The sequence below is a fragment of the Pagrus pagrus genome (genome assembly GCF_965226575.1).
Source record: "Pagrus pagrus genome assembly, chromosome: 9".
NCBI lineage: Eukaryota > Metazoa > Chordata > Actinopteri > Spariformes > Sparidae > Pagrus > Pagrus pagrus.
Genome location: NC_140193.1, coordinates 17,512,661 through 17,533,158, shown reverse-complemented (window position 1 = coordinate 17,533,158; position 20,498 = coordinate 17,512,661). Strand labels below are relative to the sequence as shown.

At 42.6% G+C, this 20,498-nt stretch overlaps 2 protein-coding genes across 4 annotated transcripts; both read right to left on the bottom strand.

Moving 5' to 3' along the window:
- Positions 1-507: 507 nt before the first annotated feature.
- On the bottom strand, positions 508-20,316 carry hoxd3a (homeobox D3a). 3 transcript variants are annotated; one of them, XM_084361707.1, is made up of 4 exons: positions 20,217-20,316; positions 4,842-4,901; positions 2,412-2,964; positions 508-2,246 (listed from the first exon to the last, which is right to left on the bottom strand). In XM_084361707.1, exons 3-4 carry the CDS (start codon positions 2,860-2,862, stop codon positions 1,498-1,500), a joined length of 1,200 nt encoding a protein of 399 aa, XP_084217833.1. In that variant the 5' UTR covers positions 2,863-2,964; positions 4,842-4,901; positions 20,217-20,316; the 3' UTR covers positions 508-1,497. The 3 variants fall into 3 exon arrangements, with proteins under 3 accessions (XP_084217833.1, XP_084217834.1, XP_084217835.1); XM_084361708.1 differs by lacking the exon at positions 20,217-20,316 and adding an exon at positions 8,623-8,666; XM_084361709.1 differs by lacking the exon at positions 20,217-20,316 and adding an exon at positions 6,687-6,772.
- Positions 10,410-14,266, bottom strand: hoxd4a (homeobox D4a). Its single transcript, XM_084362534.1, has 2 exons — positions 12,870-14,266; positions 10,410-12,427 (listed from the first exon to the last, which is right to left on the bottom strand). The coding sequence occupies exons 1-2, from the start codon at positions 13,339-13,341 to the stop codon at positions 12,129-12,131; spliced, it is 771 nt and encodes a 256-aa protein (XP_084218660.1). The 5' UTR covers positions 13,342-14,266; the 3' UTR covers positions 10,410-12,128.
- Positions 20,317-20,498: the final 182 nt, after the last annotated feature.

Here is a 20,498-nt window from a genome sequence, read left to right as displayed (position 1 = left end):
TTTGTTTTATTGTCACCACTCTGCTCTGCCATCAGTGATTGGACACATTTCTCCACTTCCAATTTATAAAAAAATGATTTTTGAAGATGAGTCTCAGTGTGCACCAATCAATTAGACAGCCAGTGATTAGGTTTATAGGAAAATGGAGCTTATATTCTCTTGTCCCGGCTCATGGGGAGGTAATCATGTGGCCGAGACTAAAAAAAAAAAAAAGATAAGTGACATGTGAAGATGCAAAAGGCCCTCATCCCAACTGAACATCAATAACCTGCAGAGGCTTTCCTACCGCTGAAATGCACTTTGCATTGGAAGCATAGAGCCGTCTGATGAGTTTTAGATATCCTGGTGTCTAATTATTGATCGGCTCTCCCTGTTTGGACCGTACAGTACAGCTGTGCAGTCAATAAGAGTCCTCTGTATTGTTGCCTGACAGTTTCAAAAGGAATGAAAACAATCAGAAACAAACAGACAAAAAAAGAAAAGATCAATAAAATGCAATAAAAAATACAAGTTTGAGCACTTTATTTACAAAATGTTAAACACAATAAAATATAACATTTCAATATCATTAGGGTTTCATAAATTTATGGATATCCAACTGAATGGAATAACAATGGAAGACGAAATAAAGGATAGCAATGGACTACACGAAATGACATGCTGGTGTGTATAATATTTCATACTTCGATAGTCTACGTTTTGTTTAAGGTTTGACACAAGATTAACCATGGACATATAGTGGTGTTTATACACTATAAAATGCCCCATTTATCCCAGATTTACAATTAGAAATGCTCTTTATCAACAATACACTGCGAGTCATAGCATTTTCCAAACCCTGTTTTGCCAACACTTTCCAAGTGCACTGATCTGTCCAATCTTACAAAAAACTCCACACTTATAAATACTCGCAATAGAAACGATAAATAATGTGCAATACAAAAGTTATTAAATAATAAATATGCTATATGCTAGTACGAAAAGATTATGCCAAGAAATAATAATAATAATACAAAATAAATAAATAGGAGGATGCCCGTGAGGAGAGTGAGATCCTGACAAACAGACGAGAACATTTCCCCTAAAAGTCCTTCTTCTCTAAAGATGAGCTTCTACTTTTCGCGATCTACAAGACTTACCTTCAAGTAACGGCATGAAATATTCAGTCAAAACAAAAAATTGCGCATTGCACTTAAGAAAAACCAACAAAAAAAAAGTAACACCAGGCTAGTCTGCCTCTGCGCATCCTCAAATATTCAAGAGAAATGGACAAAGCTGTATTATTTAGAAAATAATTACACAATAGCATTAATAGTAATATCAATAATACTGTAATAATACACACGACTCGCTTGGAGTGTAGTTATTAGACTAGTGAGGTAATAAAAAGAGCGCAACATAATTTTGGCACACATACACACGCGCGCGCGCACCCACACGCACACACATACACACACACACACACACACACACACACACACACACCGGAACCACATATTACAAATGCGTGAGTTTAGGCGCTTCCTGAATCCTTCCCTGAGACGCTTGGTGAGAGGTGAGGTCTGTGTATGTGGGATGGGGATCACAGGGTCCATGATGGTGGTTTCCTGGGATCTGAGCGGCACAGCTGTAGTCCACGCTGGTGGATGAGGGGTGGGGAAGATGGCCGAGGTTGAACATGGGGCCCGAGGCTGGCATGGAATCAACAAAATTCCCACCCACGTAAACGGGGCTGCCTTGCAAATTGGCGTTGGCAAAGCCGCCGTTGCTCTGCATGCCGTGGTGTTCGTACTCGGCGCCCGGGTACCTCTTCTGTTGCGGGATGCAGCCACCCAAGGGCGCCGTGTACGCGGCCAAGCCGTACATGTTCTGCTGGGGTTTGGCGAAGGACGGGGGCGAGGGCGCGTCATAGCTGAGGCCGTTCTGGAGCTGGCCCGAGTATCCAATGTGATTCGGGCCACTCAGCGGCGGGCTCCTGTCCGGGGAGTGTCCCAGGGGAGAGTGCGCGAGTCCTTTAGACTTCTGGTCCTTTTTGTATTTCATCCTCCTGTTTTGAAACCAGATCTTTATTTGGCGCTCGGTGAGGTTCAACAGATTCGCCATCTCCACTCTCCGAGGGCGACAAAGGTAGCGGTTAAAGTGAAACTCCTTCTCCAGCTCCACAAGTTGCGCGCTCGTGTAGGCAGTTCTGACCCGCTTGGAGGCTGGTCCCGGCGGGCTCTTCTCATCACTCACCTCTCCACCACCTGTGAAGGAACACACAGAGCCATTTTATTACCAAAGCAATCATAAACTGTAAGCACAACAAGGCCCAGTCCACCCCCACCCTCCTCCTCCTCCCTCTCATATCCACACACACACACACACACACACACACACACACGCACACACGTCTCCATCCTGATCTCTACCTGAGGTGGTGCAGTTGTTGCCCTTCTGCTTGGCGTTCTGCCGGGTCTCCTTCATCCAGGGGAAGATCTGCTTGGTGAGGGCAGGTGTGGCGCTGTTGGAGGCGCCGCCGGATGGAGATTTCTTCTTCTGGGTTGCAGAGCTGTTGGAGCTGGGAGAGGATGCGGACAGCGGAGGAGCCTGCTGCTCCACGATGCTCGTTGCCTGGCTGCTGCTGCTGCTGCTGCTCTGGCTGCTGCTCTGCCGCATGCAGTCCCCGTTCAGGTCACTGTCTTTGAGGGTCGGTGGCCGGACAGAGGAGGTCTGGATGGGACACACCGAGCCCTGGTAGTCACTGTCGATGTTAGCAGTAGGGTAGGACTGGTGAGCGGGGCCATAGTTGTAGGAGTCAGGTTTGGGGTAGGTGTAGCCTCCAAAAAGTCCAGAGTTATCGTAGTATGTTGCTTTCTGCATTTTGTGGATTCAAAGCCAATAAGGAAGTGCAACTCTGTCCAATGGCATGGATGTTGTTTATTCACGTGATTGGTGTTTCCCACCGTTGCTCCAGTCTGTGACCTATAAAGAGAAATACATCAGAGTCGTCTGGGCACACGTGAATAAGGCCCACACTCATTATAGCTGCAGCTTCCTCAACATCAATCCACCGACTGGCTGAGATTCATGCTTTAAATAATTCACAATAAACCAGGAGAATCACTCTACTTGGCCCTCTAGATTATCTATTAAATTATAAATCACCAGCTGCCTCTACAGTGTCTGGAGCAGTGACACATCTCCCAGCTCCAGATCTGAGCCCGTCCGACTCATTTCTTTCTTGGCACAAAACAGTTAAAGTTTAACTTGCGCTAAAAGCGACCCTCTGGGAGGCTTTAGGAGTCCCTCACAAAATGAGCTGAATCAGCATTTGACACACACATACACACAATACCCTTTTCACTAATCACAAGGCCTGACAAAGCCCGTCATGCATTGTTCCCTGTAGCAAGAAATATATAGCCCACCAACCAAGGCCGCGCGCATGCGTTTGGATCACATGTTTACGCAGAGAGAGAGGCTCGATATTAATCCTCCTCCTCTGGTGTTTGTTATTAATGTTAATATCAAAGGAGAGAGATAGAGAGGGGAAGTAAATATGATGTTTCATTAGTCTCAACACGGATATTTCAGCTGCTTGTTCATGCAAAATTAATTTTTAAAGGTGCACTCTGTAGTTTTGGGGAAGAAATTTAAACCAGAAGAGACTGATTTAAAAAAATAAATAAATAAACAAACTCTTTGTTTTCATGGCTGAATGAACTGCATAAACAAACTGTTTTTTAAAGGACAACACAGTTGCATACTGTTTCACTTTGTTTATATTTGGCGGACCCTGCCACCTTTCTATCTACAAACCTTATTTTCCTCTGAGAACAGCTCCTTTATTCAGTTATGAAGAAAATAAATATGTATGAGTTTCTATCATTACCTCATTAATATTGCAAATATTTGAATTTTGAGTTTGAATCTCTTCCCCAAAACTATATATTGCCCCTTTAATTCTAAACAAGGAACATTTAATTATTGTGATTCTGGTGGATATTTCCTATATCAGCCACGTTTGTTTTAAGAATATAAATAAGTAACGTTTGCTTTGTAACTAAGCTGAAACAGAAATATCAAAGGGCCCTGCTCGCTCGCTCGCTTGCTTGTACTGTATGTTGGTGGCTTGAGGAGGTGCAGCCCGCGCCGTGCATAACAATTGCACCTGTCAGTGTGGACCGCGGCGAAATTTATGACCGCAAATGTTATGGTTGTAAACGGCCTCAGAGAGGAATGAAAAGCAAAACACTCCTCGAGACTCGCAGCCCCTCAGAAGTGTAAAACTAAGCGTAGGAGGAAGGCAAGGGAAAGAATTTCATACTCGGCGACTTCTCCCGTGCAGAGGCTCGGTTTATAAATGATGCCTCCATTCTGGCTCAGCGCGAGTCTGCAGCCAAACGAGCCGGGGCGAGGTGAAGCGCTGGAGATGTTTCAGGCAGGGGATGTTTGGTGAGGACGCGTTAAAATGTAGAGAAACCCAGGGATGAAGCGGTGAAACTGTGCCTGATTTTATTACTTTTATAATGTGCATGTTTTTCAGTTAATGTGTGAGAACAATGCAAACATGATCCATGTTTTTGTTTTGTTTGTTTGTTTGTTTTTACAGTTGTTTTTCTTGTGGATAAATAGTTTTAGGTTTCTTTTTTTTTTTTTGAATGGGACTCTGGCCTGCGCAAATAATTACCCGCACAGGCTGTGTTAAAGTCATCCCTCATGTCTGTTTTGGTGATTTAAGCCTCCTGTGCCACACTGTGAGCGTTAATATGTAGCCTAATAACAAATCACCCCTTCACCTTGTTAGCAGTTGGCCGCGCTGCCTTGTCCACTCCCTTCATTAAAGAAATGTTACTCACCGAAATCTGCGCAAATCTGTTTTATATCCCTCACGCATTCATCACTGCTGCCACCTCGACCTGCAAGAGAAATAAAATAAGTGTTTTTTTCCCCCTTTTTAATTCACATTCAAACACGGGCCTCCGATTCGACGCATACAAGCAGAATTTATACAAAAAAAATAAAGATCAGGACAATTATTCTCCATCATTTAAAAAAATAAAACAAATAAAAAATATATATATTAATTCAAATTATTCCTGAGCTAATAAGATGTATTTTCTCATTTAATCTGATGTTTTTGCCTTTTTTTCATTTTGCTAAATTGGACCACGTATGACACTTTTTTTAAAAGTGAAGACAGAGAGAGAAAAGTCTTACATGTGCACTTTTTTTTTCAGCACAAAGAGCCAGCCCAAATATTTAGCAGTCATAAGCTTTTTTAGGTGACCTTTGGGTCATTCAGCATTAAGTCAAAGTTTAATGAACAACGAGCAGTTTGGCTTCAAGTAGCCTCAAGTCTCAAACTAAATTCAAAGCAGCTTTTCAGCGCTGACTGAAACACAGGACCCGGCGGCCAGAGAGCAGAAATTAAACCCCTGAAAATCATTTTTTTTCTTAAATGTGTGAGTGAGAAAGCTCCTCTGTTTTATCATCTCATCTGAGGATATTTGCTTGAAATCTCAGATTCCTTCGATGTGGGAATATTTGTTAGCGCTGGTCGATAATCTGCGCCTGAAGTGCTTTTTAAACACACTGGGCTACTAGTAGCAGACATGGTCCTCTTTTCAGACAGCAGTGTTTTTCGCCTACGCGTTGTTACGGTAAGTTTGGTTCACACAATGGGCCGGACTCAGTGTCGAGTGTTTATTATCCCTGTTTTTCTGCTGCTTAGCCCTCCAAAATCTGCTCATATTAACAGCTAAAACCGGCGAGAGAGGCTGAGAGTTATTGTTGGAAAAATGTTTGCTGCGTCCAGCTGATCGTAGTGACATTATAAGCGTCGATTTTATTGTAATAACATGTGTCCAAGGTCTGCAGATAAATACGAGCTGCTCACATAATACGAAGCAGGTTTCTGCTTTTTGTAAAAAAAAAAAATCGGTAGAAATTCAGCACAGACGCCCCATCGCGAGTGTAATGTTTATAAAGATGTGGTGCACGTAAATTAAACGTTTATCCATTAAAGTGTCAGCAGGTTGTTAGTAAAATGTAGAATAATCAACTTAAACATGAGCTTTTATTGTCTTTGCGACTCAGGCCTGCAGAAAAATATTCACATTCAACTAAATACAAAATAAAAAAATAATAAAAATAAAAAAAACGTCTCCAAATAGAAGGAAAATCTGAACTATTTGCCTTTATCCGTGGTCACTATCCAGCCGGGCGATCCTCTCAAACATCAAATATGAATTCATGTATAAATATAACGTTGCAGCTTAACAAAGCCGTACAGCTGAAACCAGATAAATCACCGCAAACGCCACTGTGACGATAAGACAACAAATTAATGTGATTTACGATCCAAGAGCCAAAAAGAAAAGTTCCTCTCCTCTCTCTTCTTCTCCTTCTCCTTCTTCTTCTTCTTCCTCCTCCTCGGAGCCGCTTCTCATCGAAACGTGAATTCAGCTGAAAAAAGCGCAGGACTCAATCTGTCGATAATATTTGAACGCGCTTTCTCAGCCCCCCTCTCAAAAAAAAAATATGAATGTGCAGTAGAGGAGCCGGCTGTGGGGACTCCATATCCACCGCACGGTCTCCGACATTAACAAGCATCGCCTCCTTGAGTGGAATAAATCACATATATTTCCTTGCATTATATTAACCCGTGGTTAAAGGTTGCTTTCCGCCATGCAGTTGCTTACCTGCGAATCAATTCATCATAAAGCAGTCCCCCTCTCAGCATCAGTTCCTTTCCACGCAGTCTCTAGAATAAATCCTTCACCCTTTGTCTGTAGACAATGCTGTCCTAAACCTGATCTTGCTGTTTTTCAGACATTTCCATATACCAGTGGAGACAGTATTCCCGAAAGAATGGAAGGACTCGCATTCAACTACCAATAAAAAGCGAACAAGGTATCCTTATTCCAGAAAAAAAAAAAAATTCCCTGGCAATCAATCACCCATTGAAATATACAGGGATTCAGAGCAGGATAGGCCTGAGCACATTTGGAGCTTTAACATTAGGAGATTTTGGGGTGTTTCGGAAGCTTTGTGATGACAAATAAAGGCGCTGCCTTAAGATACAGGCATATTTGTTCACGTGATTGTTCTCTTCTTCAACCGAGCCTTACCTCACCAATCCATTTTGATAAAGGGTGGCGTTTATTTCCTCATCTGAGCTGTGTGAAAATGTTGCACTGCCTATTTCTTTTCATCTCCTTCTGAATTTTGGGGACGATTGGAGCTCGCCTGCACTTAAACACAAGCGTTGCGTGCTATTTGTTGGGGTACTGAGGATGAGAGACGCTGTCTCAGAGAGGGGGCTTCAGCGTGTGTGCCTATATTTTCACCCATTTATGTGCAATTTCAGTGTGATTGCAGCTTTTAAATTTTTTTTTTTTTGCATTTTCTCCTCGCAATTTCACAATAAAACGCGTAAAGTGGGCCTTAAACGCACCACACTGAAGTATTTATGGGTAATATTCCCAAACGCTACTAATTACACTTTCTGTCTGTGTCCTATTAAGTCGCCCAGTGATTTTTCATGTGCACTTCTTTTGTTTTAAAAATGATTCATGAAATAAACGACATGTGGTGGGTTTTTTTTCTTCTTCTTCTTCCAGCTGGGACTGGATTGTATTCAAATAAACCACATTATCATCTTTTGTTTGTTGTGTCTGTCCTCACTCAAACGCTGCAGAAACACAAAGGGATGGAGAGAAACGTCCTCTCCTGCATTGTTTTTTCAATATTAACAATAGCACGGTTTGATATCCAATAAATAAATATATTGGTTAAAGCCCAGGATGGATTGGAAGAGGAAGAATTTGGAGCCGCAGAGAGCGTCGGCTGTGTTCAGCGGTGGCTTATCTAAGAAGAAGAAGAAGCAGAAGAAGGATGCAGGACTGGTAGCGACGCAGCATATGTTCAGAGGGGTAATAAAAGTGAAAGATTTACAGTTTTCGCCCGGCCCCCCAACAGCCTCGCACCCTTTCAGGAATTACTGGGAATGATTTACAAGGAGGCAGAACTGTCAGCCTGCCCCGAAAACTTCAGAGACTTCTTCTTCTTCTTCTTCTTCTTCTTCTTCTTCTTCGACTTGGAAAATCAGAATCAAATCTGCACCCGCGAACAATAAAAACAGCAGAAATCGACTCTCACGCAAAGAAGCAAAATAAAAACAAGCTGCTGTTTATCTCGTGTTGAAAACTTGCACTATATAAAAGGCACGTCCACTTAGACTTTGCGAGCAGGATACAAGAATGTTGAATTTTACTTGTCTTTAAAAAAAATAAAATAAAAATAGTTAAAATGATTGTGAATAAAGACAGAGTGGGCCCAGAGCACCCATAAATACATGTCACTGCCCTTTAGCTTTTACCATTCATCCCATCAGTCCCTTTCAACATATACAAGCGAGCTCAAAGGAGGGAAAAAACCTACCATTTGTGATATATTAAATCAAAAAGAAGAAGAAGAGGAAGCAGGAGAAGCAGGAGAAGAAGACATGCACACAGCGACTGAGCACAGCCTCAGAGCGCACACACACCAAAGGCAGCAATTTATCAAATATCACGACATTTGATATCGTCATTTACCAGCTCGGCCAACATGGAAAATGCTGAAATATTTACCTACCCAAGCATCCATCGGTTCGGATGTGTCGCTAAAGTGCGGGGCTGTACCGCTTGAAGCCGGGTATCGGATATTATTTTCTTGGGGGATCTCTTCAGTTTTCAAGTCTGATAGAGTCCTTGCGATTAATGACGACGCCGTGTTTCTAGGGGGACGTGCTGCATTAATTATTTAGACAATCACGTGGTCGAGAATAGAGAGCGGAGTGGTATAGTCTCTGGATTATATCTCCGAATGCAGACAGCGCACTTTAATATATCTTAGGGGGGTTGTCTGGCTTCGGAGAGGCTTCTGCGAGAAAACAGCTGGAAATCAAATATGGCCGGATGGAGAGCGACGACGCTGTATTCCTGCACTGGGTGCAGTGTCATTGAAAATGGCACTGCCTTTGGCTCCCATTTATTGCTGTTCAGACATGTAGGTCAGTGTGGCTACACACTGTACGTTGTAGTAGGCTGCTCTGACCTGATAACTGCTGGAGGAAGCGGGGATGTGTATTCGTTTGATTTCACGTTTGAATAAAGGAGAATACAACAGCTGGTGTGTTGATGTGAGATGGATTCAAAATAAAAACCTTATATTAAATATATGTATATTAGTTAGATTAGTTGTCCAATTGTGCCAATAGCACCCCCCCTCCCCTCCCCCACCCCTCTCCTCTCACTCATCCCCCCCTCTCCCTCCCTCCTTCCCCCCCCCCCTCCCCCCTCTCATCCTCCCCTCAGCATCTATGTGCAGATCATTTATGGCAGGATGGTGGATTGGAAGCATCACTTTGTCTCAGCTTCTCTCTGAATCTATACATGACACGAGCCTCCACTTTTTTTTACACGCACACAGGCACATAAGAGCCCGTGCACGCCGCACGGGCCCGCGCGTGCTCAGTGGGGATCAGACAGTGGTCACTGGGGATGAGAACAGCGCTGAGAGGCTCGAGATTGTCTTTCCACATGTCTGTTTATGGCCACTGTTGTTTGTGTCACAAGTGATTGTGTAGCGCGGAGGGTCGGAGGTCAGAGCTGCAGTGGGTCGTGTTCAATAAAGGTGCAAGTCGTGGAGCAGGAGGGGGGTTTGATATCAGATTGATATAGTTTTATAGTTGTTTGTTTAGTGTGTGAAACAGTTTGTGATGAATGTGGCGTAATCTGGTTTCGGAGCAGGAGCAGCGCCTCTGACAGAGTTTCTGTTTGTCAGTCTGAACATGTGTGTTTCTATATAATAAAGACGTATGTGATTCTTATGTGACTCAAGTCAAAGTCTCAGTTTTCATTGAATAAAATCACCTTGAGAAGCTCCACTGAGAGCTCGTGAGGAGGTTTTTTGTCGCGCAACCAAGCCGCTCGTCTCCACATAAGAGCTAATGAATGAAAATTAAGACAAAGAATAGTATAAACTCATTCTTTAATGGGGTTTTAAAAAAGACTTGCTACACTTATGGTGGAGGAATAATATTTTTGCTCGTAAATGTCACCCTTGACGCAGGAGAAGAGGCTGAATTTGCCCATGCAGCGCACATTTGGTGCATTTGTGGATGTTTGGCTCAAATGGCTCCACGTGCTTAGAAGAAAAACCCCTTTCCCATCAAACGTGATCCTTTTGTAAATGGCGCAAAACGAATGACGAAGTAACCCCATAAAAATGAAAATATAATACGTTTTTGAGCAATTTGGAGGAATTATAAAATACCACAGTGGCGCCGGGAAAACACATTTCCTCACAAGCAAAATATTTCTGAGAGGAGGAATTAAAAAAGAAATCTCGACAAAGTGCCCACTGCAACCAGATAAATGCATAATCAGTAGAAATCTTTATTTTTTTCCAATATACTTCTCGCATCTCAATGCACAATACAAGGTAGAAAGCATGTACAAAAATAAAACCAAAAAGATTGCATATTGACGTGAGGAGACAAATGCACAAATCAGAACCTTCTGGGGGCTTCGACCTGATATAAATACTGTTAAAACTGCGGGGTTCACGCACTGACTCTTTGCTCTGAATGCTTTGGCTTTCTTCTTCTTTTTTTTTTTGTTTTCTTGAAGTGTGGAAAAAAAGCGCTCCGAACCAAAGCGAGCAGCGCCTGGGAGAGAAAATGCTGCTTGTCCGGCGGGTCAGGGGGTGTCGGGGTCAGTCCTTGCGGCTGAAATGTGTCCCCTGGATGAACCTGCCACTGCTGCTTTGTCGACCTTCGGCTGAAATACCTTTTCAAGCTTCTCCTCGTGAAGACTTCAGAAAGAAGACCTCCTCGGACTGGGAGAGCTTTGGGGCTTTTTGTGTTTTGTGTGTGTGTGTCCGAAGACAATGACGGTAGAAAACCAGAAATATCTGCCTTGAAAGGTGACGTGAAAGCCCCCCTCGGTTTTAGCTCGGTGTAAATGAAAAACTCGGAAGATTCCCACATTTTAACTAAGACTAAAACTTTGCATAAAGCCATGCTAATAATGCACATATTTTTTTTTTTTAGATTAATAAAAGTTTAACGAATACTTTTAATTAGAAGTGTGTGTGTGTGTCTGTGTGTGTGTGTGCTATACGAAAATGTACACGTTTCTTTTTAAACAAATAAATAATGACGTAAAAAAATCATATTATGGAAAAATAGACACTTCTACTCCTAAGTAACCTGGATTTCCGATGAGAAACGTCCAATATCAACCCGATGCCATGCAGGAACAAATGATCTTTCATATCAGAGTTTCGAGAGAGCCTCTGAAAATGTACACTGTTTACACAGATGTCAGGAGAGATTTATAAGGGCACTCAGAATAGTATGCACACAGGAATGTCTTGCTTTTTGGGAATAATATTTAGGCTCCGAAAATTTCAAAGCTTTATTGTACAAAATAAGTTAAAAAACATAAAGGAGTCACAAAGATCTGAGGGATTCACGGGCTGTTGGGTTTTTTTGTCTTTGTTTTTTTTTTTTGCTGCAGCTGAACGAAAGTAGGTTGTGTTAGGCGTGCTGTGTGGAAATAATGCTTCCTTCAAGTATATATGTATATATATATAAATATATATTGTGCGTTTTAATGTGAAGATTCAATCGGAGAAAACAAAAAAAGGTGAAATAACGAACGAAGGACTTCCCTGTTCATGGAGAAGTAATTAAATGTTTCGACCAGCGTGAATCCACGTGAGAGGAGCAGAAACACTTTGTTTTAAACCCATGAAATCAGCCGAGGGTTGCTCGTTAAACGTCCACAGAGGGGAGGGAAGCGTCCAAAACAAATTAAATACCCACAAAAAATAAAAAATACAAAAAAAATCAAAGGCTTGTTTCGATGTTTTTGAGTCTCTCAAGAAAAAGAGGCTCAACTTTCAAACTCAAGGCTGATTGATTTTTTTTTTTTCTGACTCTGTCTTGAGTCAAAAAAAAAACACTGCTGGGGTCATTTTTGTTAAATAAAAAAAAGGCTAAAAACGACATCAGTCCATGCAAAAGTCAGATGCAACCCAAGTCTCTTTTTTTTATGTACAGTTCATTTCTGAAAGCCACCTCTCTCCTCGTCTTATAATGACGTGATATCAGTCTGGCTGTCCTTCTGAATGCTCTGCAGATGGCTGGAGGCTGGTGCAGATCTGCCCTTGGTGTTGGGCAGTTTGTGATCTTTCTTCCATTTCATCCGTCTGTTCTGAAACCAGATTTTGATCTGCCTCTCGGAGAGACAAAGAGTGTGGGCAATCTCAATCCGCCGCCGCCTGGTCAGGTACCTGTTAAAATGAAACTCCTTCTCAAGCTCCAGAACCTGCTGCCGGGTGTAAGCTGTTCTGGACCGTTTGGGCTCGGGTCCTGTGTAGTCCGGGTTCACTGGGAGACAGAAATACAGAAGAGGAGGAAGGAAAAAAAAAAGACAGTCACCAAATGTGGCCAAAGCAGCATGCAGGCAAAAAACAATACAACGTGAGGAGTCTCTCTCTCTGCACCCGGGGCGCTCAAACTTTAAGGAAACGCACAAGGAAGAGAGGCGAGGAAATAACGAAGGATTTCAGCTGAATTTAAGCAGATCTGCTGCAGATTTAAGCTCCATTACGAGCGGTCAATATGTGTTTTCAGGAGCTTGCAGGCGCTCACCTAGCGGCCTATTTCCTGAGCTATAAAAATTTATGACTTGTGTAATTGGCGAGGCCTTTCAAAGACTCTCGTAAATATTACACTGAATGATTCCTGAAGTACAGGTCTCAGCTGCTCCATAAGAGAAGTAGCCTAGTAGTAGTAGTAGTAGTAGTAGTAGTAGTAGTAGAAATCTTACCGGTAGTTACGTGGACTTTCTTCATCCAGGGGTAAACTACTGCAGGCTGCTTGGCTTGTATCCCATTTTGGCTCTTTGTGTTTTGTTGCTGTCCACAAGTCCGAGGTCCGGACACTTGGACCGGGGGCCCTGGCTCAGTCTGTGCGTTAAAAGGGCTCGACTGGCCGGATCTCTCTTGCACATGACCCCGTGGCTGCACTGTGCTGGAGTCCTGCACAGTGTTGCAGCTGAAGGGCTGCTCCGTGTAGTTTGACCGTGGGTAGATCCCTGCATGGTGAAAGTCTGTGTCCTGCGTTGGACTGAAGTAGTCCGAGCCCTGCTCAGGTATATAGTTATTTTGTGAATATTCCTCGCACGGAGGAAATTTGGGATCCACATACTTGGAGTTCACCATATACGAACTCATGGCCATTAATTTCTGAAGGTAGAAAATACTAATTTTTCTCGAGTTGTCTTTTTTTCCTCCCTCCATAAAGCCCTCCTACTTGGTGTCAACTGAATAAAGTTAGCGAACCATGTGACCAGATCGGCCAATCGAGGTGATGCTGGTCCATAAACGGGTAAACATACAACTAAAAGCAATTCCGTCTAACTTAGGAGGAACCAGAATTAGACCCCGGTGGAAAAAAACAAACAAATATCGACCCGAAGCGTCTGCGTGCGCATTTTGGATCATAAAAATCGCGTCCTGGAAAAATAATTAAAAACACACGTAGCTCCGATTCACTTTAATATTTAACTTTAAAAATGATAAAAACAAATAAACATGGGGAATAAGAAGCAGAAGGTGTTTTTATCCGAGCGGAGAGAAAAAAAAGAAACATATCTCAGTTTCTCAGCTCTAACTTGAAGGCATGGAGTTGAACAGAGACAGCAACAAAAGCTACAAAAAGCCCCGTGGCATAAAAGCAGCGAATAATGACTGAGGACAATTGATGGACACTGTCTTTGTCAAGAAGGGGTCATCCAAAAGTTACACGAATCTCATCACTTCATCTGCTCCCATCCCTTTGAAAAAAAAAAGAGTGTCTCAGGAGCCTATTGGCCAGCAGCAGCAGCAGCCTCTGGGAATCAATAATGTAGAGACACAAACGACTCACAGGAGGGAGAAGCTACAGCTGGAGTGTTGTTGTGGCTTTCTTTTTTTACCAAATACCACTCTGGTATTTCATCCAAACACAGAGAAATAAACAGGAAATAAAAGCCCCCTCTTGATTATGTTTGTTTCACGTGAAGCACTCTGCAGATTTAAGAGTTTAAACACGCCCCTGAGCTCTTATTCTGAAACATGTGCTGCTGTCAGATTTACGCCCTCATTCATAAACTGTCACTGTAGCTTTCTGACAGCACATGCGCACCAGGCACCTGATAAATGGCAATAAAAGTCAATAAATCGAAGTTTTTTCATCGACCATATACTCCCCTAGGATCGAATCTGTGACTGTGGTTTCATCACACAAATTCGGTTCTACAGGGTATATATAGACGACGGCAAGCGACACCGGCCACTCTTTGGCAACACGACCGCAGGAGCTTTATTTGTGGGCCGGGCAACATTCACAAAGTGGCTCAGAGTCAGGATAAACAGACACATCAGAGGAGCAAGGTTACATGAGGAAAGGAGAGGGCGAAAAGGCGCTCTGGGGAAGTCTTATTACAGGCTGTAATAATGTCTTTTAACACTTTTTGATGGTTTCCTGTCTCTGACACAAGCATCTCCTTGAGTTTAGAGGCTTTTGTGATCTTTATGTTGTTGGTTTGAACCAAAGTTGGCTGCACAGTAGCTTTAAAAGTCATGTCAGTGGGCCACAGGCTCCGTTTGCGATCCTCTGCAAATTTAAAGGGGCACTATGTTGTTTTGGAGAAGAGATTCAAACTCAGAAGTGTAATATTTACAATATTAATAAGGCAGTGATACAAACTCAGAAAGGTTTATCTTTTCCATAAGTGATTAAACGAGCTGTTCTCGGAGGAAAATAAGGTTTGGAGCTAGAAAGGTGGCAGGGTCCGCCAAATATAAACAAAGTCAAACAGTGCTGTCATTTAAGATCAGTTTGTTAATACAGTCATGGATAATGGAAATAAAGAGAGTTTGTTTAGGCATAATAAAATCAGTCTATCAGTCTCTTTCCTCTCCAGAGCTACATGAGGCACCTTCAAGCAGAAAAATGAGAAAAAGAAGACAGAAACCATCAGCCAGTGTCTCAGGTCAGCCGAGGTTTCACTCCAGTGGGTCATCTTCCCTCCATCAAGTTCACAAGAGGAAGAAAAACACCTTCTTTAAATGATCAAAACAACTTTCCACTGGTGTGAGCTGTCACCTCATAATCAAAGATAGCCTCCAATAACGAAATGAACCCAGAGAACTGATACTTGCTGCTAATTCAGAGGAGCTTATCACCACTGCCCTCCTCGAGAGATGAGGCTGGAGGCCGCCGAGGTCAAACTAAATCATTTACAAACTTATCCAGAAGTTCAATTATTTCGGGGCCTGGTGACAGCTCAAAGGGTGCAAAAGTTTACCAGTTCCCCGTCAGCCATTAACTTAAGCTCCATGACGGCCACTGCAGCTCCCTCTGACACATCCTCACGAGTTAAATCAAGCTGGGACGAGTTCAGATATTTTACAAAATAACCAGGACGAGTAGATTTTTTTAATATAATAATGTAATTTCGTTCATGTTGTATATCAGCCTCAGTGGGAGAGTTTACAGTCTGATATGTTACATTTTCATGGCAGCTACATGGCGCTTTGACTCAGCCACTGTTCAAATTAAATGATTTAATTGTGATGTCAGGTTTGAATTTAGCTCCTTTTGATTTGAGGCACTGGGTTTCCATCACTGTGGGAAAAGCTTTAATAAAGGTTGAGTCAGACGTGTTTTCTTCCTCTTCTAATGAGAAATAAAGATCTTAACCAGCTGATTATATTCAGGATGACGCACCAAGTCGCTTAATTTAACGTGACGTTTTGGCTCCAGTTATATTTGAGCGTGATTCATCTGGTCAAGTTGAAAGTTATAAATAAAAAAATACAATAAATTGATAAATAAAACAGAAGTGGTCGATGTGAGCGCGGTCAGGACGCGTGCGTGTCTTTTTTTTCTGCTTTACGCACAAGTTTGAACAAAAAAACGTAAAATATTCGTTTCCCCCACAGTCAAAACACAAATGAGAGAATGCGTAAAAACTCGCTCTTGATCTTCACATTTCAATATTTGTGAGACAGCCTGACCTGTCGTTCACCTTCCCCTGCCAGCCCTTCAGACGGGTCAAAGCCGAGAAACACAACAAAAGAATGATAAAGTCAGCGTTTCCTGGCAGCTTGTGTTCAACCAAAGACCAGCTAGTCCAGCTCGAGTCTTTTTTCACTACGACTCCTGGATTTTACCGTGAAAAAAGCTGCAAATTGAGAGTTTGGGAGCGACAGAAAACACGAGGCCTATTTAATCTAATTTGCGGGCGAAGTGAGGGAGCGTTTCTGACTCACAGGAATGGAAAATAGGGCGTAAACTCTCCCTCTACTTTGAATTAAATATTATTTACCCATTATTAGACGTGTTTTCCATCAGTGTGTGGTGGAATAAATGTTTTAAAAGCCCTGCAGAAGAAATGCGCCAGGCCTGCAGCGAGCAACAGCCACACAACGCGACAAATACAAATAAAATATTCTTGTAACCTCGGTGCTGTTTTTAGCTGCTTATTAATTTCGATGTAATTAAAGCTGAAGCTCAGATTGTCACAAAAACGAATTGTGAGCTAGGAAAATTGCAACAGAAGCAGAATTGGCACGTGTTTTATATGCACACACATAATCAGGCCTTCCAGATATTTCAACAAATCCTTCAGAAAATCTCAAACAGCAGCAGTCTGGGGGACAACAGGTTGATTTCTCCGCCTCCAAGCGAACAAGAACCACAAAGCTATGATCTAACGACATCATGTAGCAGAGGAGCAGAGCAACAACTTGAACAACACACATCCAACGAAGCATCGATTGAGTCTTAAAAGGTTCAAACCCAAACCGAGCGCCGTAATGAGATTAAACACCATTTCCTTACAGCGGCGCATCATCTAAAGCATCTCTCTTCGTCCTGGACACGCACTGTGGCCGCTTTTAGAGGCAGGAAACAGTGCAGTGTGACATCACACGCCCATAGCACGAGCATAATGATAAAACGCAGCTTACCGCCGAGCCCGCAACACATGGCACAGCACCGAGGAGCGAGCCCGTCGCGGGGAGAGTCCGCCCGGTCCGGTCCGCTGCCAATTGACGCTCTATTCCAACCCATCTGGACCGTCTTACTAATACACAATGAGAATTATATTTTGGCTTGTCAAGTCCCGGGCCATAAAACAAACTTTAATGGCATCACGTGTTTCCTCGCAGCCACTCACAACACCGCGCAGGCCCATAAATAACCCTCAAAGTTGCACTTACTCAATAACGCCGATTACACTGATGTGCACTGAGGAAAAGTCGTGGAGAGGAAGAGAGGAAGCTGGGAGTGTGTAGGAAGGTCGTATCTGTCAGGATGTTAGTGCACTTGGATGAAAAAGAAAGTATTTTATTTTGGTAGTCTGTTTATTTGCACGTTATACTTATATACAACTAATAAAATGCTTTAACTCAAAACAAAGTCTCCTACTTAGACAGCTGTGTCTCTGACTGGTAATATTTATCATTTTATGACCTGTTGTCCATTTATTTATGTCGAGGATTTCTTTTTTTTTTAATAAATTTTTTCGCTCCAGATCTGATTCTATCATCTCACTGAAGCCTGTTGACCTCTAACGGTGCGAACACAAACACGCATGCATGATCTGTGCTCAAATACATTATTTCTCTCCCCAGTGAACCTGACACAATAAGACTGATGTCATTCATTCATCCGGGCCAATCCCAGAGCGCACAGCACCGCTGCCCCTCCCCTCCTCTCCTCTCCTCTCCTCTCCTCTCCTACTGCAGAGCTGATGTGATGATGTGGGGCAGGTATGATAAATGGAAAGGCATCAGATCAGAGGCCTGTCACTTTTTACATGCATGTACTCGTAAAAAGAAGAGATTTCCCTTGCAGGTAATTAGTGGCCTCCTGGGTGTTTTATAAGTAGCTGAGCTCACATTGCTCCCGCTCTATAACAGAGGCCTGTGCAGGTTTAAATGCAGTCATTTTGCTTTCAGCCTCAGCAGCGTTCATAAAAACCATCTCCTTTGACACCAGCACGAGGAGGATGTCATGCAAACTCTGTGTGAAGATGTTCAAACAGCTGAAGTCGGTGAAGCTACAGCTTGTTTGGCATCTTTAACTGAAGTGGTCTCTGCTAATAAAGTCTCCTCTGATTAATTAATGCCAATAAACAGCTGTTTGCTTCTAGCTGCAGAACAACTAATGAGGTTTGTGGAGCACGAGAACACTTAAAGATCCCACAAAACACCAAATGCGGCAATAAAAAGGCAGATGGATCACACGCAAATGCTGAACTTGGTGATCTTTCTTACACACACATCTCCAAAAACCACTTTCAAAAGTGAAGCACGTCACGTGACCACGTGTCTCAGCCAATCACCGTGCTCAGGAAAAGCCTGCTGGACGTGTCCAGAGAGGCAGACTGTTGGGCAACAGCGCCTTCTGCTGGCACTTTAACGACCTCCCCTCTGTGCCGCTGCAAAAAATGTCCAACAACACTGACAAATACTTTCACTTCATCACGGGTTTGATGGAAATATGGAAAAAATGTGCAGGAAGGAAGAAGAAACTGCAAATTCTGCATGCGAGTTAGTTCATTTTAATATTATTAGGTGTCTTAATTCAAGAGGGCTGATGAGTCTGGATGAGACTGGGTTTGATTAAACTCTTTAGATGGATAGATCAATAACTTTATTAATCCCCGAAGGCAAATTGGGTTCATTTAAACGAATGAAACTGCACGTGACTCAAGAGAAATCATCTCAGCCTTTTCGCAAAATTATTTTCCTTGTTTTTTCTTTTTGTAATATGTCGAAAAAACAGAATTCAACAGTGTCGTGCAAATGTTTTGCAGTGTAGATGTTTTTATTGCTTGTGATTGTGCCGATGAAGCGAAATAAACTCGTGTCTCGTGATGATTTTGATGTGAACACAGAAACTTGTCAATGACCGAGTCATTTCGTCTCACTGCAAAACGAAAAAAAGGAAGAAATAACGCAAATAGCAGCTTTGTAAAAACACCTTTGAGGTTTAATGTAAGCTAACAGGAAGAAATGTTTGTTTACTCTGTTTCACAATAATCCAAAAGAGTCTAATTCTGGACTACAACAAGTCTGCAGGGGGTTAAAGAGGGTGGAGAGGGGAAACCACGTCCATTCATGCAAACTATCTGTTCTAATGTGAGCAGGGCCTGCGGTCAGACATTGTTCTACATAATAAGAAGTTAGAAAAACACGCAGATATCGTGCGGGATATCCACATTGTCAGATTACACAACAGTGTAAAGCCATGTCTAATTTGCTCAGGCTCCTTCTTGCGCCTCTCTCCTCTCTCAGGGTCCATTTTGCCGCATTGCAGTAAGGCTGTAAATACTTTCGCAGCTGCCTGTCAGGCCACAGTGAAATACTGTCTTTGTCTAGTTGGCCCCATCTCCAGGCAGCTGAACACTGCTATGAAAACTCAACTTCTTCTGCCAGACTCGCATATGTGGAATAAAGCGAGGCAAACATTCTTCTGTGTGAAATTCTGTGCAGCATTTTAGCAAGTGAGCAAGTGTGTGGGGGGAATACAGTGTCTTCATGAGACCAGGGCAGGTTTTCTGGAAGCTAAAGAAATGCTAAAAGATAAAGATAAAAAAAAAAAGTGGGATCACTGCCATCTTAGAAGCTAGAGGATAATAAAAGGTTTGTCGACGTGCAATGAGGAGCTTCAAAGTGGAAACGAAAGGGGAACTATTTGGTTCAATACATGGAGCTCTCTTCTAAATAACTGCATCAGAAAAATACAGCTCAGACACCATCACAGAGTCCAAACACAAGAAACATCTCTGCAGAATAATCTAGAAACAGAAGGTGAGAGCCACAGGGAAGAAACATGAAAACATGTCATAATAAAGTTGATTATTACTAAAAAATATATATATTTCTCTTTGATTCTTGCCACATAAAGGCACATTTTCACTAATACCAACATAATTTTTAGCCTTTTCTGCGTTTAAACTACAAAAGCTTTGTATTTCAACACATCCAGCAACGTGTGAAATTACCCGAAAGCCCTTACCCTGCTGCTAATTTACATGACTAATGAAACAGGAAGCTGTCAAACTTCACATGCAGACACACGCGCGTAAATAAAGTCCATTATGACACAGAAAGCTTACCTATAGCCGGGAGGTAATCCATGTTCATTCTCTGAGGTTTACCTCTGCGGAACAGTTTTGATAAAGCTGTGAAGAGCCAGATCTGCCTCTGTTTCAGCTGCTGCTGCTGCTGCTACTTGCATGAAGATGTCAGATCTGTAGAAAAGTTGAAACGCTCCTCTTGTCATCCAGCAGAACGAGCATCTCAGTGCCGCAAATATGCGCCGATCGCTTTATGAGACGAATGCGATTTTTAAGAAAGCCGACCGTGGCGCATCGGTTTGAACGCCATAGACTCAGAAT

Coding starts and splice junctions, on each gene's coding strand:
- hoxd3a (XM_084361707.1), bottom strand. CDS start 2,862: ATGCAGAAAGCAACATACTACGATAACTCTGGACTTTTTGGAGGCTAC. Junction 2,247..2,411: donor CAACAACTGCACCACCTCAG/GTAGAGATCAGG, acceptor GTTCCTTCACAG/GTGGTGGAGAGGTGAGTGAT.
- hoxd4a (XM_084362534.1), bottom strand. CDS start 13,341: ATGGAGGGAGGAAAAAAAGACAACTCGAGAAAAATTAGTATTTTCTAC. Junction 12,428..12,869: donor GAAAGTCCACGTAACTACCG/GTAAGATTTCTA, acceptor TCTGTCTCCCAG/TGAACCCGGACTACACAGGA.